The 17,050-nt window shown below is 43.7% G+C and overlaps 1 protein-coding gene across 2 annotated transcripts in view; it reads right to left on the bottom strand.

Annotated features, from left to right (window-relative positions):
* Positions 1-13,902, bottom strand: part of PKM (pyruvate kinase M1/2) — a 41,149-nt gene extending 27,247 nt beyond the window's left edge. Inside the window, exons 1-3 of one of the 2 annotated variants that reach the window (XM_065411509.1) lie at positions 13,767-13,902; positions 2,922-3,082; positions 1,820-1,911 (exon numbers count right to left, since the gene is read on the bottom strand). In XM_065411509.1, the coding sequence (XP_065267581.1) occupies positions 1,820-1,911; positions 2,922-3,063 (234 nt within the window). In that variant the 5' untranslated portion in view covers positions 3,064-3,082; positions 13,767-13,902. The remainder of the gene's footprint in view (positions 1-1,819; positions 1,912-2,921; positions 3,083-13,766) is intronic. The other variant, XM_065411510.1, reaches the window with a different exon arrangement.
* Between the last annotated feature and the right edge of the window lie 3,148 nt (positions 13,903-17,050).

Raw genomic sequence — 17,050 nt, 5'->3', positions numbered from 1 at the left:
GTAAGTACTTCTTCACACAATGCAGTAAGCCTGTGGAACTCTTTGCCAGGGGATGTTGTGAAGACCAAAACTATAACTGGGTTCAAAAAAAGAATTAGATCAATTCCTGGAGGATAGGTCCATCACTGGCTATTAGCCAAGATGGGCAGGGATGCAACTCCATGCTCTGGGTGTCTGTAAGACCTCTGACTACCAGAAGTGGGGAGTGGACGACAAGAGAGGATCACTCAACGATTGCCTGTTCTGTTCATTCCCTCTGAAGCATCTGGCTCTGGCTACTGTCGGAAGACAGGCTATTGGGCCAGATGGACCCTTGGTCTGACCCAGTATGGCTGTTCCTACGTTTTTGTTCCTACCCAACCTAATTTTAAGTGGTAGTCTGAGGCACTTAAGGATACATAGTAACATGAGTCAAGTGATTTAGTGTTTTTTTGTTTTTGTTTTTTTAAAAACTTCTTTCAGAGGCAACCAGCAACCAAAAGGCAAAGTCCATGCTTCAAGGATCTTGAAACTGGTCACCTGTATGCCAGCTGTCAGGTAGTGGCAGTGACCTATTAGCTTAGTACTGAAATCCAGACTCAGCAGCAAACAAAATACCCTTAGAAAAAAGGTTTTACCGACTAGCATTTGCTAACACACTTAAAGGATTGTAAGGAAGCATGCATATGTGTGTATGTGTAATTATATATATATATATATATATATATATATATATATATATATATATATATATATATATATATATATATATATATATATATATATATATATATATATATATATATATATATATATATATACACACACACACACACACACACACACACACACACCCCTGCTTTCCCAGCAGCTTTCATTTATGCCTATTACAAGAGATTGCAGCTCAAATAGGCTGATTCAATTTAGCCAGAAAATTCTTTAGAGCAGGGGACCTCATCCTCCTGCATACTTAAAAGCACTCTCTCACATAAGAAAAAAAATGGAGTGTAAGAACAGATCCCCTCTTGATATAGTGGTGCTTTATGACAGAAGCTGGGGAAGAATCAGAGCGATTTAGTAGTTGTTTAACTAGGAACGTATGCTCATGTGTAGTAAACTGTCATAAGTGGCAAATACCAAGGTTAATCAGCCTCTAATGAACTGCAAGCTTGAGACCTGCAATGGGACCCGAACACCATGGAACCCAACCACAAGTGTCGGGTTCAGGTGAGGGAAAACAACTTGCATGGCTCAGATCATCTCTGCTCACCTTCTCCTGCCTGTGAAGTGGGTGCAGCAGCGGCTGCATGCCCTGCTCCTGTCAGCCACTGCCACCTTGCTGTGCTGGGGCATTTCAGTGCAGCACACCTCTCTCTCTACAGCAGACACCAATGGGCAGCAGCCAGCAGAAGCGCGGCTGTGCAGACCCAACAGATATGCTACAGATAATAGCACTGGCCCAGGCTCAGGAGGAAGAGTTAGTTTGAGTCTGAAAACAACTCCATCCTCTCAGGCTGGGTGGGCTCAGGTCAGACTAAGATTAGGCCTGAGCAAACCTCTCCTGCAAGCTTCTAAGGGTGAAGGCTTGGGTATAGAAGATTCTAGCATGAGATTTTTTTTGTGGGCAGAGAGACATATGTACAGGGAGAGATCACCCTAATTTTGTTCCTTTGCTTAGCGTGGCCTGTTGTGCACATTTTGACTCAACTTAAATCACAAATATCTTCCCACTGCCTAAGGCTGGAAGCTTGAAGCAGCACACACACCGTGGACCAAGTACCCTGCCCCATGAAAGCACTTTTGTCAGGACAATGTTTATTCAGACTCTCTCTGCCCTTACCTCATGAGTTCCATGAGAGAAGTTGAGACGGGCAACATTCATTCCGGATTTAATCATTTCTCTGAGCATTTCCACTGAGCAGGAGGCTGGGCCTAGAAGGAACCACAGTTTTACTACCAATTGATTAACTTTGTTACAGACTTTTAAAGGCAAAGATAGCAAAACCAGAAACTGTTCTAGGTTTGTGGGCTATTTCACAAGGTAGGAAAGGGTGAACCACATATCGATAGACATTGTAAAGCGACTTGAATATCTGTGAAGTAACGTCTCCTTGCTTGCTGGACTTCTGGAAATTGCATGCATGCCCTCAAACTAGCTCAAATATACAAACTCTAAGATAGATGAAGAGACATCTGCAAAGACTGACTGCACTCCAACTAAGGGCACTTGTAACTCTCAAATGCAATTCCCAAGTATTAAAAGAATTCTTCAACCCTGGCTGCATGTTACTCCCATAGCCAAAGTCTGCAGCATATAGCATTACACTAGATCTTTACTACTTCATTTTCAATCTGCCAATTTAGATTTAATGGGGAAAAGGGATAATGATGCTGCACAGAAAACCAGCTGCAATAGCTAGAAGAGCCTCAATTGGAAGAGCATTTCACTTTATAACACAAATTCAAACTCCTAGCAGTCAATTCCCTAGCTGCACACGAAGACAGACAATTCTCTGCCATTAATAGAAGCTACTCCTATCCATCTCTTACTTTGGGCACAAGTTTGTAATGCAAGCTACTTTAACTATCATTGTGCAGCATGCAGGAAGACTGGGGCACAGAGCAAGAGTTTATTTTTGCTTCAGTCTCCAAGGTAGGAAGGGTGTGATTAGTGGCTAATCCAATTTTATATTTTGTAGTAGTGGATAGGGTTCGCTTCTGAAGCCAGAATTCATGCAAACTTGAGAAAAGGATATGGTTGCAATACTCATGAATTCACCCATGCTCCTCATCTTATCTCTCTATAAGTTAAATATTTGCATTTTTCCATTATTCACTCTACAGATCTTTGAGAACACTGAAGTCTTTCTGCTGTTCTTAAATTTTATATTGGGAGACAGCTGCAATTACCCCCCTCTCCCAAAGTGTTAAGAGTCACATACCAATAGTGCAGATAATGCCGGTGTTTCGTGCTGTGATTGGCTCAGAATCAATGTCCAGGCGGCACATATGCTCCAGAAAAGTGTCTGCCATGGCAGCATGTAGCTGCTGTGTCTGGATGAAAGCATCGTGGTGCTTAGACATGATTGCTGGGATTCTTTACCTAGGAGAGAGGATAGAGAGTTATTTTAGACTGGCAGGTAAATCTAAATAAACCTATTTGTTTAGCACGTCTCATACACTGTACACCAAAAATTGAGTTGTTTGAGATTAAAAAAAAAATCTCAGGAAGCAATTCTGCATGAGTATTTAAGTTATATACATTACCCAAGAAATGATGTAAAATGGAATCTCAGTACAGACTGGTGCTGCTAGTTATTGAATCAAATTATTGGTGTGGAGCCCTAATACTAGAAACAAAAGATTAGGAAGAGTGCCTGGTAAATTGCTGGGAGATGGTTGTTATGAAATGAAATATTAATGTCTTCTACAGCCAGTTTATTCTGTCTCCTTGTAGTGATTTTACAGGGTATTTTTAACAGACATATTAATGGATTCGCAGACATATTAATGTAACATTAGCCCAAGGGAAGCCCCTAACTGATCAGGCCAGGAACCAAGTTCATTTAGTACCATAGTAAAGACTGTTTAAGGGCTCGTTTATATGGCACCACAGTTAGATATGCCAGACTTGTATAATAAGCAAACATTGCCTGACCCAATCATCTCAGAACACTGGACTTCCTTAGGGCTTGTTTACATGATGCTGCAATCCAGGCTACAGGGGTTTGAATTGTAGAGTGCTCTAACTGCCCCACGTAGACCCTGCTGGTGTAAACAAAAAAGTACCTAGTGCATGTTGATGTAGTCCACAGGACAACACACACTGGTGCCTTTTTAGTTCATGCCAACAGGGTCTACATGGGGCAGTTGGAGCACTCAACAATTCACACCCCTCCCTGTAGGCCAGTCTTCAAGTGTGCTACTATGCAAGAGCACAGATGTTGTCACCATACTGCAGAGTTCTAGGAATGCTTACACTTGGGGCTTAAGCCTAGGAACACTGCCTGCAGTTGTGACCAGTTTTGAGGATTCGGGCAACAGCAAGACTGACCACTACTGTAGTTTTCCTACAGTTGGTCCAAAATACATCCATAGTTTGCGCTGCTCCCTCATCCTTACTCCCTCAACCAGTTTCCTGTCTCTGCCCTTAAGTATCTACAGACTGTAGTAGCTATACCATAGTGAACATTATTATTGTGCCAAAGTCTTGTTACAGATAATATGCACCTTGATGTATAACTCAAAAGGTTCATTTTTGAGCTGAAGTCTCTTCTATACCCAAAGTGCCTAATCAACATTATGGATTAATCCTGTAGGAGTTTAAAACCAACTCTTTATGTCTGAACAGCTAAACAGGCTTAAGTTTAATCAATACTGCACCACACAGAGAACCTATACAAACTTTCACCCTCATACAAATTAAGGCTAGAGCCATAAAACCCCTTCAAGCTGAGGGTGTCTGAAGGAGACACTACCTGACCATTAGAATAGCACTGTGATAAACTTGAGCATTATGACTACACCTATAGCCCTTCGCAGAAGTGATATCTCCTGTGATCCTACCACCACGTATTAAGCATTGACATCACAGGAGAGCACATGCTGTTTTAAGATGGTTCACTCAGGAAGCTTAGCTCCTCCCTCACCCACCTCTGCCAGTCAGGCCTTCCAATTTCTCTGCATCTACGTGCAGTTTCTCTCGCAAGGCAGCTCTGACTCACTGCATCCTCATTATGATACAGAGACTTACAGCAATGACATAGGGTACTGAAAACCTCAGTATACCCTGGCAAGTATTCTCTTATCCAGCCCCATGGGAAGGTGCTAACTCACTGAAGTAGAAATGAAGGCACATGAAAGTCTGCCCATATTAGAAGCATTGTAAGGTTACATTAAGGTACATGGCTATTCCAGCATACATAGTTTAATGTTTCCCAGCAGCATGAGGAGGTGGTACAGAAGGAGAGACATTAGCTCCCTCATATCAAACCACTTCCTCCCCACTCTTATGCAAGAGTTTTCTAGATATTAAAAACAAAGCAGTTCCCTGAAAAGGCAATTTCACACATGAACACAGAGTGTCAGACTTCCAGATCCTGCAACTGTTTAGGCTGCTTTTGGTCCTCTGATGGATTTGTTTAATTATTTCCTACTGGTTGGCCTGACTTTAAAATAGGAAATAACTTCTGGATGGGGGAAGCAATACTTAGATCTTACTAAGAAGGAAGACTGATTTGCAGAAGGGGAGCAGTTAAGATGCAGCTGGTTTAATATTAGTTCACTCCCAAATATCCCGTAGCCAGTCATCACAGCCTAGATTTCAGGTGCAAGCCTCTGAAGAGTTCAAGCAAAACCTTTATATCATGTAGCACCTTGTATAGTCTAAATCGCTGAATGCATTCAGGAGTAGTATAATGTATATTCTCATAAATGAATGAGAAGGAACTGTAGCAGCAAAAGTTCTCCCCATGCCCATTGACACCAATAAATCAAAATGTGCAGCATGCACTGTCTTGCATTCAGATAATTCTGGAACCAATATGAAGCATCTCATTTCATCTGGCTCTGTACAAGGGATGAGCAATTGAGATGGAAACTGACAGTCCACTGGCTCTCAGGCTATTACTGAGTCACAAGCTTTTCAAAAAAAGGAGGGGGGAGGGTGTTAAATGCAGCCAGCACCTCATGGAAAACCCATAACAGTCATTTACAAACGACTCTAATTTAAATTTCTGTATTTCACACTCACTCTGTGATAAGATTACTGCTTTTTAAAAGTTTCATTTGAAGTCAGAATCCCATTAGGGACAATCTTTTCAAAAGTCAGAGAAATAGTGATCACAGGCATTGTGACCTTGGCTTTTCTGGGCCAGGGAAGTTGGAGGTGGAAAGAAAAGCACCATCAAGAACATAGAAACAGTGTGTTTTCCTGCATGTGGCTTTAGTTTTGCAATAATAATAATAATAAATAATAATAATAATAATAATAATTAATAATTGTGCCCTATGTTTTTGCACTTCCCTGCTTATAAATTACAGTGCTTTTCTATGAAACATTCACTGAACTCTGCTGCAGGTTAAGATTTGAGTACTATTTTTGGTATTTTACATTATTTTAGAAACTTCTGCAAAATGCAGATCAGCATGGCTTGCTCAAGACAATGAAGATCTTATAAAAGAGTAGGAATAAATCAGATTGATTTCATTAGGACACACGACTAGTAAATCCCAAGTTTATTAGAGAGCCTAGCCTCACATGTCTCTGGCAAGATGCACTTACATGTCTGAACTGGTCTGTGTTTATTCAGAATTAGTATGTTCCTTTTGATATTAAAATGGAGACTGGCCTGGGATATGCAGCTCTAGTTGTGCTGCTGCTTAGAAGTATCTAAGAAGGTAGGAGAGGTCAGATCTCAGTTGCTTCCTTTTACATCATCAAAATTAAGGTGACTGGATAGGAAAGGCTACAGAAGGGCAGCCCTTATCCAGCATTGGAAGAGCTTAGACAAATTTCTTGCAACAGAAGGAGGTAGTTACAAGTTTTGATCTGTCACATTGCTTCTCAGCCAGCTAAACCTTTAGAGGCAGAAGTGGAAGGAAGGAACAAAGGATGAGGGAAATCAAACCCCAATAACTGCACATGAGGAAATGGGAGACAGCAGTTATTGATTTTATAAAGGGGATCCATCACCTGTATTTGGGCACAATAACATTCTAGAAGACAGCAGTCAACACACTCCTCTCTGAAGCCCACAATTAAGGAAGTTCAACAAGGCCAGAAAGAAAGTACAATAGGAAGAAGCATCTTATTTGAAGTTAGCCAAGTGCATGCCAACCCATACTGTGGCTTGCCATTTACACACACACACACACACACTATACCTGCCCATGCAGTATACACCTAATTGGTTAATCTCCTGCCTAAATGTTCATTGTCTTGTCTCATAATACAACTGTTGAGAAAGTAGTAAAGGGAAGTTGAATTATCTAAAAGTTTGCACTTGGTTAATCTTACCTCAATTTTTAACTCTCAAGTGTTTTCCCACAGTATAAATACAAGCATGCAGGCACAGAAGGACGTTACTTAGCTACCTCCACACTCAAAGGAGAGTTGTGGGTTTTTTTAAAAGTATATTCTTAGGCCTATAAGAGCCAGAAAACAGACTGCATGCAGGTAACATGACAGGTCATGCAGTGGATTCTAGTTTTGCTGCCTCTGAAGATTCAGGTTTAAGTCAGCTTGAACTATGAGTGAAGCAAGTCTGATGGGTCTTCTACCAGTCCTGAGTACAAATTTATTCATATAAAAAAGCCAGTCAGTCATGCTGAGTTGTTCTTGTACAGCCTTTACAACTCAAGACTGGTACAGGAAGAGTAAGGAAAGGAAGGCAGGAGTGAGATGAGTTAGTGGTGTGTTTAGGAATCCAATCCCTCAGGAGCAGGGAGTTTACTACCCATATTTAGAGAGCCAGAAGCTATGAATCAAGTTTAGCTTGAAAGGGGCTCCTAGATTTTAAGCAATTTTACCTCCATCCCAAAGCAAGTTAGAATTCTTTTACAACACAACCCTAGTTCTGGCATGTATATGTTTAAGAAGGGTCTGCCAACTCCTTTTCTGATCAGCAGAAAATACTGTTCCACTGTCCTTTAGCTTTTGCAGAGGATAGCCCTGTACTATTATATAACTATGTAAGATGGCCACCAAAATGGAACAATCTTTTCTGTGATACTGGTAAACCTGGTGCCAGCTCTTGCTGAGGCTGAAGGCATCAGCTGAGCACTGAAACTCATACCTGGAAATCAGACCAGCTCACCTGTATGTTAATATTGTTCAAGACAGGTGTTAGATTTATAAAGATATGTTTAGACTCTATAAACTGCTGCATGCATTAATCTTATTTGTAAGGTCTGTATCTCATGCTACAAAGTAGTACACCTCTACCTCGATAGAACGCTGTCCTCGGGAGCCAAAAAAAATCTTACCGTGTTATAGGTGAAACCGTGTTATATCGAACTTGCTTTGATCCACCAGAGTGCATGCACCCCCCCCCCCAAGAGCATTGCTTTACCGCGTTATATCCGAATTGTGTTATATCGGGTTGCGTTATATCGGGGTAAAGGTATGTAAATTGTAAAAATGCTGGCTGTGAACTTGTTAACCCAAGGAGGAAGAGTGGTTCCTCTGCCCATCAAGAAGGACTATCAAGACTAAATGGGCCATTGTAGGACAAAAGCTCTGTTGATTGCCCCATCCCTCCATGAAGGAGTTGAGTGCAGGAGCCCTAGATCAGGCTGAACTCTGGGGGAAGGGCATATAAAGATGTTCACAAAAAGAAATGGTTCTCTTTGCTGTTTGAACTCTCAAAGGACTGGAGCTAGGAAACAAAAAGATTCCCCAGAGTCAGCCTGAGTTAGCCCTAACAGACATTCAGTGGACAGATATAACTACATCGGTCACCTTTAGGAACCTAAGACTAATTCATTTGTGCTTATATGTTGCCTGCTTTAACCTGTAAAAAAGTATGTCTACGCCTTGCTTTGCCTACAGCATAATAGTGATATGTTAAAAATGCTTTTATATTTAGAAGGGGGGGGAGGGCAACACTAAGGTTTGCTGTGTGAAAGGGGTCACCAATACCAAAAAAAAAAAAGTTTGAGAACCACTGATCTACACCCTTGAGTGACGTAAGTTATCCTGAACTGAGTGCTGGTGTAGACAGCGCTATGTCTACAGGAGAGCTTCTCCTGTCAACATGTCCGGCCTCTGCAAGAGGTGGTAGCTTTAAGCTGACAGACCATTGGCTTAGAGCTTCTCTACCACAAGCGCTACAGTTGCGCCACTATAAGTGCTGTAGTGTAGACATAGCCTAATTTCTTTTTCTTTGTTAATAAATCCTTAGTTAATAATAGGATTGTCTTTGGTGTGAGATCTAAGGTACAAATTGTTCTGAGGGTAAGTGACTGGGAGCAACCTGAATATTTTGTGATCTTAACTGTAAGTGACCATTTATCCAGCTTGCGTGGGTGGCAAGATAGACTGGAGTGCCCATGGGGATTGTCTGACTATAGTAAGATTGTTAAATGTGAATGCCTGGATCACTGTGTTATTGGGTTGGCGATATCCAATTATAGAACATACCACCAGTTTGGGGTGTCTATCCTACTTTTTGACATTCTGCCCTGAGGCTGGCAGTCAATCATGAACCACTCCAGACAGCATGACAGATACTACAGATTATTCAGGACCACCTAGCAATTTCTGCTTCACCCAATTGATTCAGAACACCTTTCTCAGCTACCATCAAATTGCAGATTCTAAACCTGTATCTTCAGAGACAGACATTCAGCCAGCAGCTTTGGGATGCTAAGGTTTCTCTGATTTTCAAAGCACAAATTAACTGGATTGGAAAGGATAGGTGGGAAGGCCACACTGGTGCTGTGTTTGAGAGACATCAGTACTTTTCCTGGATGAGAATGGATTAGCTTTCAGATTAACATGATCTAGTTCAGTCTGCACCCCCTGAAGAATTGAGCTCACTATAAGTTTGATTAATGGGTCAGATTGATGCTGATAAAATCATATAACCCCTCCAAAAGTAATTAGCAGTCCTGGTACAGGCATAACATGCTAGCATCGCTTATCTGTATTGCATGTGCTACCACAGCAACTACAATTAAGCAGAATTTCAGAAAAATCCAAGAGTCCTCCCCCTTATGCTATCAGCAAATAAGGCCAGTGATGTCTTTCGAAGGAATAGAAGCAGATTCATTGGTAGAGTGAAGATTTGAGCCCTAGCTGGATTTATAGATGCAGTCAGAACAGCACACAACTAAAATCCCTCCTAGATTTCTGCGCACATCATTCAGTAGTGGCTGTTAGCTGCTACTGCTGTTCTATTTTTGCCTACGTGCTATCCATCACAACACTGCAGCTAAGCTCTGCTGCTTTTCCAGAGGAGGTGGGACTATATAGCCTCTCCTAGGAATAGGAACAGGCTGCTGTCCAAAGCCAGAGGACAGGAAAGAGGCACACCCACGTGATTTATCCTGACCGCACATCTACAGCTTTAGCAAAATGGATTCAGCTTTGGATTTTATGTAATCAAGAGTGGCCTCTTTCCTACCCTGCTGGCAGCAGCAGGTCTTATTTATGTACTAAATAGGTGATCCAAATTCTAAGCGTTTTACCCAGGAGTGGAGGCACACAGATATAGACTAACTGCATTCTTAGATGTTAGATTGCCTCAATGCTGCACTCAATGCAATATCAAACTGACTGCCTTATTTACCACGAGCTTTTAACCAGAATTTGTAGATTTCATCTCTAGAAAATTCAGAAGGATCTTTTTAGACATAAAACAGCCTTAAGTATCTTATGATTTCACAGTATGTTTACTTTCCTGCTGGAAGAACTTGAGTTTGTTGCAATTATCTAGCCACAACAGAAGAGTGGGAGTGAGAACTAGTTATAACTGTTAGTCTCAAGATGCATTATGCCACACCCCCAAATCTGTTCTCAAACCATGTTTGAACCTTTCTATATCTTTTCAATTCTCTAGTGAAGGATTATCTTGATACCCCTAGCATGGCCCAAACACTATTTGGGGGGAAGGGTTAGAGGTACAGGAAGAAAGGCGGAGAGTGGCCAGGTCTGTTTATAAATGCTCTTGATTTCAAGAGGCTAACTGCACTTCAGTTTCCCTTGATGTATGGCTGTAGATAACCAGATTCAAGTCTAAGATTCTTGACGCTGGATGAAGTTATAATTGTTTTGCTAGGTTTCAGTGATTGTGCAAACATTAGCGGGTTGTACAGCGTTTTGAATGTTAAGTAATACAAACATAAGCAGCGTTTTCTGTTATGCGGTGCTCTATCCCAAAGTAGCTGGGATGCCAGAGCCATGACCACTTAAAAAGTCTACTCTACTTTTATTAATCTGAGATGACAGCAATGAAGTTTTCAATGCTTTGTAACAAGAGTACCATTCATGCAAATCTGACTCTAAAAAGAGCCGTTCAAACACGTTTCAAAGTTTTTTTTTTTTTTTTTTTTTTTTTTAAAAAACACAGTCTTTAGTGAAGTACAGATGACTATCAAAAAATAAATTGGACATGTTTACACAGACAATACAGGAAAAATACAGGAGACATTCAAGAGGGGCCTTCGCTTGCCTGTGCAATGAAGAGATGACTAAGTCACTAACAAGTTTATTGAGCCATATACTGATCTAAGTTAGCATCATTTAGGATATTGCCAGCTCTCTTGGTGTGGAAGGTGGCAAATACTCCCTTTTCCATTTGATTCAACTCTTACTCCCACAGTCTGATTGACCCCCTGCACTCCAGGAAACACTGAACTGAAATACCTTGCAACTCTGAACCCAAGCTTCTTTCTGCAAATTCTACAGCATGTAGCTGCAGCCAGAAATAAGTGCAATTTGCTTAATCACTTCCCCCTTTTAGTAGCTCAGAGTTACTTCAGTGCCATATCAACCCAGTTTGATTACTCATCATCTCCCCTTAAATGCAAGGGTAATTAAGAAGTGTGGTTATTGCTAGCTATCTTCAGTTAAAAGTACACACATTTCTATCTGAAGACATGGCTCTAATGGTAGTATATGAAAACCCATGTATCTGAACCAAACCAAGAATTGTTTTCCAGAGGTGTTTGGTATTAATCTGAAACAAAGCAGGAAGTACAGAATAAGGTAGAACATAGTACAGTATTCTAGCTAATTCTACCTTAGAGGCATAATACACTACAAAGATCATCCATCAATAGGGTAATAGTTTCAAAATTTACCAACACTGGAATCCTGTTTAAAGAATACCATTATCTGGAGTGTATTTAATTCCCTCTTTTGAGGGATACTTGCATCCTCAGTTTATTTTTACACATCACCTACCCAAAAAACCCCAGATATTAAGATGAAAAGTGGAGGTTCAATCCAGGGCAACAATTTAGGAACTGTTATTTGACCAGGGTTACAACAACTCTTCCACATTTCTTTTCCTGCAGTGTGCATCAGCTGTAATACTGCAGCACTGTGCTGTAGCACATTAGACCACCACCTCTGAAGCTGCAGTGTCACAGCCAGCCACAAGGGGTTGTGACAGCAGTGCTACCTGCACTTCTACCCCCTTCACACCACTGAACAATCCCAGCAGACACCAGAGTCTCCCTGCATGGTGCTGCAGCAACCTGACCCATCAAGTTTGCCCACAAAGTAGTTTCTTATCAGTTAGTTTGGGCCAATAGACCCATTGGGGTAAGGAGGTTTAATCTTTGCCATTTTTACAATAGTATGCATAAGAGATATGCTGGGGGGAGGACCGGTTTTGTTTCACACATACAGTCTCAGGATACCATCATGGGGCATTTGTGTTTCAGTCCTGCCTGTGCAAGGGAAAGTTGGGATAAAATCTAGCACGAGGTTCTCAAACTGGGGGTCAGGACCCCTCAGGAGGTCACAAGGTTATTACATGGGGGGGTGTCACAAGCTCTCAGCCTCCACCCCAAACCCCGCTTTGCCTCCAGAATTTATAATAGTGTTAAATATATTAACAAGTGTTTTTAATTTATGAGGGGGGAAATCGCACTCAGAGGCTTGCTATGTGAAAGGGGTCACCAGGACAACTGATCTAGCATCTCTAATGATTAATTCTATCACACTATTACACTGGCCTCACAATTTTAACTTAATAGCAGTATGTTTTATAGAGATCCTCCCTTGCAACCACACAAAATGGCATCAGTTCCAAAATGCAGATCATTACAGGACTGCAGTATCTGAAAGAGCCCTTTCTATTGGCAATCAGATCACATTTGACCAGGCTTGGTATGCAATGCAACATGATCCCACCCTGTCTCACAAGACTAACCAATGCTACAAGATCCATTCAAAGGCTGACCTAAGGAGAGCTAGTTTAACAGGTCACTGTAGGATGAGGACATCTCAAACACAGGATGAAGGGACAGAGGAAGAACAAGGTTTAAACTTTGAGTTAAAACCTTTTGAAAGGTTCTCAATTGCCTCACTTTCCATCAAATGTTAGTCTACCCTTTCCTCCTCTACTGAATGTCACCCTGGTGTGGATTCCCCTGCAACACTGAAACAGTGAAGGTTAAAAAGACTGAGTTTCACCAGAGCCTTTAAGAGTAAAATTGCATTTTTCTACAGGTCATATTTTATAGAATTAGTAAAAGCAAGAAACTGAAAACGGAAGTTCTGCTTGTCCCGCCTCAGGACGCAGCTCTCATTGTTATGTTAGTGTGGTGCATCAGATGGTCTCATCTGGCTCTAGGAGCCCCCAGTCTGTAACAGGCTGGCGCTACGGGGCTGCAGCCACCCCCCCCCCCCTGTAACAACAGGCTGGCGCTACGGGGCTGCAGCCCCCCCACCCCCCCGTCTGTAACAGGCTGGCACTACGGGGCTCCAGCGGGCACTGTGGAGCTCCAGCGGCACCCCACGTGATCCCGAGGGGGCAGCTGGAGCTCGGATCACGCAGTGCCCCCGCGTGCCACAGACGGACAGACTCGCTCTGTGTGAGGCAGCGATGGCTGCGCGCTCCGCGGAGGAGGGGCGAGCTTCGGCACCCCCACCCCTGATATCCCCGCCCCACCAAGAGCGCGGCCCCTTCGGTAAAGGGGCCGCGCCGCCCAGCAGCCGGCACCTCGCCTCCGGACAGGGCCGGCTGGCAGCGCGGGGGGACGGAAACTCCCTGGGAAGGACCCGCTCCGCCCCGGGAGGTGGCGGCACCGCGCTGACCTCCCCCGCCCGGTACCTGCTGCTCCTCACCACCTCCGTTCTCCCCGAAAGCTTCAGCCGCTCTGCAACCCCGCCCCGCCGCTCCTCAAGGTGAATTCGGCGGCCCTACGGATCCCTCCGCCGCCCGCCCCTGGCTCGCGCGGGAAGGCGGGGCGGACGGATTCTTTTAACCAGCGGAGGCACAAGCTGCGGTGGGAAAGGAAGTGTGACACCACGTGGATAATCGGCCAATGGGGAGGCGCCCAAGGCGCTCGGCCGCGGCCTGCGAGTGACAGGGGCAGCGGTGACTGCAATTAAAGGGGCCGCATTTCTTACCTCCCCCCATGCAGCAATACCATCTCTTAAAGGGGCCGCATCTCTTAAAACCCCCATGCAGCAGGAGCTCTGAAGAGGACTGCAGCCCTCATTCCCCCCATGCTGTAACATCTGTTAAAGGGGTCCACGCCCCTTAGCTCCACGTGCAGCAGCAGTATCTCTTAAATGGGCCACAACCTCATTCCCTTTCCCTTTTTCTTCCCCTGCAGCAGCAGCATCTCATCACGGGGTGTGCCAGCCAAGAGAGAGCTCTATGTAGGACCCTGTATTGCGCCACGGCCTGGGTTCCCCACAGAGGGCTCCCCGTAGTGTCGGTGCTATGCCTCATTGCCCATGCTGCAGGGCGTCTAACGGGACAGCACCCCATTGCCCATCCCCCATGTGCCTGCTCAGAGGCCAGGCTGCCCTGCATCCCAGCTGGAAGCCTCTCCTGAATACCCACTGCCCCTCCCCCTGTCTTTCAGGGCCCTGGAAACCATTTACAAAGATCTTTCTGTTCCCCATTGTTGCTTTTCCCCAGTTGCGAATTTTTCCTTCCCCTTTTTTAATGAGGGCTCCCAGAGAGCTTATTGTTAGCGCTAAATTACCATTGAGATCCCAGCTGGGAAGCTGCAGCTAAAGAATGGATCCAGTGACAAAGGGAGGAGGGAGCAAGCTGAAACCCAAGCATGACAAATGACTGCTTGAGGCCCCCATGCCTGGCCAGATTCCCTCCCTGTAGGTGGTTACAGCAGGCTCCAAAAGTCAGAAACCTGAGCCAAGAGCTGCCTTTGAGGGTTCCCCAGAGACTAAAGAGTGGAGAATTGGGCTCTGGGTTGCTGAGACTACCGGGGGCAGCCCCCAATTTCCCTTTGTCCTAGGAGCTTGGGGTCCTGGCAGGTGTGAGGTTAGCTCTGATAATGGCTGGTATCATCAGCAAGAATGTGTGTGTCTCTGACCAGCAGACTCAGAGGATGAGTTTGCAGTGATGGAGCACCCAGCAGCAGCAGCTTGTGACTCATCTGTTCTGGTTTTAAGGTCATATTGTCTTTTCCCTGAGCTGGAAATAATTCACGAACCACTCTGAGTAATGTAGCACACCCACTTGCTACAGCAGACAGCTCCTATTCATCATATCACCACATATTCATTGGGCTGGGATCTCTGAATATCACAGTAAAACATTATGAGAGCAAGAAGAGATGGGTTATTTTTTCTCAAAGTATAAACCCATATGCCCAGTTAAGAGCTGACATGAGTCACCCCCCAACTCGGGTTCTAGACCACAAAGCACCTGGGGCAGTATAGGTTCCTCACTAGAGAAATGCTGGGTGACCTTGGGTAAATTCCTTCCTCTGTTTCCCCATCTGAAAAATGTGGATAATGGTACCAATACATAAAAAGTGCTCTAGGTATTATTATTTTTTAAAGCACCAATTTTACCTAGCTATCACATAGCACTTTACATCAGTAGATCTCAAAGCGCTTCACAAAGAGGGGGCAATACCATTATCTCCATTTTACAGATGGGGAAATTGAGGCATGGAGCAGTTAAGTGACATGCCCAAGATCACCGAGCGGGCCATTGGCAGAATCAGGAATAGTTACCAGATCTCCTCAGTCCTAGACCAGTGATTTAACTGCCTCCTAGTTCCTGCTTTCTTGGGGTTATTCAGTTGTGTTCATAAACTGAGGACTTCCGCTGATATTTTCAAAAATAGGAGTCTAATGTTAGACAGCTAAATAAATGCTCTGATTTTCAAAAATGCTGAGCAGCTATTGACTTCAATGGTAGCTGTTAGGCACTCAGCACTTTTTAAAATCAGGCCACTTATGTAGGAACCTGAACATGGATTTAGAAATGTTAGGCTCTTATTTTTGAAAACCTTGACCTAAACCTTTTACTGTGAGCCCCTGTGAACCCTGTGTCCTAAGCCATAAATCTTTGTTGGTCAGAAATAATCAAGCCCTAGGAGACTAGGAGCCCTGAACCTCACTCCATGTCGAACAGAAGGCTTACGTCTCAGTCTGTTGGTGCATAAAGGGACACAGCAAAAGTGTAGAAACTGATGAATGGTACACAAAAGTTTGAATCGGGTGCTTCTAATTCCTCTTCCTCATAACACAAGAAGAAAGGGCTCTCTAATGAAATACCAACATATTTAAAACAGATAGAAAGGAATCGTTTTTCATATAATAGATAATTAGCCAGTGGAACTCACTGCTACAGGATTTCAGGGAAGCCAAGAACTTGGTAGCAATCAAAAACCTTGATTTATATGATTCATATGATTTTGTTATGTAGAAATGTATATGATTATGTTAATATTCTTTCCTTCCCCCAGCAGCTGGGTTAGTTTCAGCTGGGCGTGGTTTGTGAGAGGCTGGGAGACTGAAAAGTGAAACAAAATGTTTCTTTATTGGGATGGTGGGGAGTCAGGTTCTGGCTAGATCCTTAAGACTCTGTGGCCTTGCCCCTTTCATTCCGGTATCCCTGAGACTACAATGTTGACAACATCTGCAGTTACATTAGATAGCATAAAAATGGATAAGAGATATTAACCCTTGTGATATAGAGCATGAGTCAACCACCAGGAAGGGAGATCAGGAAGGTGCTTGCCCTATGGGGAGTTTACTCCATCATTGTTTGATGTGCAGGGATTAAAGTACACGGGTGCAGGGTCCCTCTTCCTCTGCTAAAAGCCAATGAAGGGCCCTCTTATGGTTATCTCTCTTTCCTTGACTTGGGGGAGCCTTTCCCCGAGGGCTCGCCCTCCTGCCATCTCTTCCCTGGCTGGCAAAGTGAGGACTCTCCAGGCAGAGGAATGTGAAGTGGGATCCGCAGGAGAAGCCTGGCCTGGCTGGGGAGTTTGTGGGTCTCCCAGCTTTCCTGCAGCAGGTGGAACGGCAGGAGTACTTGTCAGGAAAAGAAGAGATGCTCTGACTGGAAGTCCCCACCTGCCTCCGCTCCACAAGAGGAGAATTATCCATCCCCATGGCTGGAGA

The sequence above is a fragment of the Emys orbicularis genome, chromosome 10, assembly GCF_028017835.1.
Source record: "Emys orbicularis isolate rEmyOrb1 chromosome 10, rEmyOrb1.hap1, whole genome shotgun sequence".
Lineage (NCBI taxonomy): Eukaryota > Metazoa > Chordata > Testudines > Emydidae > Emys > Emys orbicularis.
The sequence above is the reverse complement of the archived record's forward strand: the minus strand, read 5'-3'. Positions and strand labels throughout refer to the sequence as shown.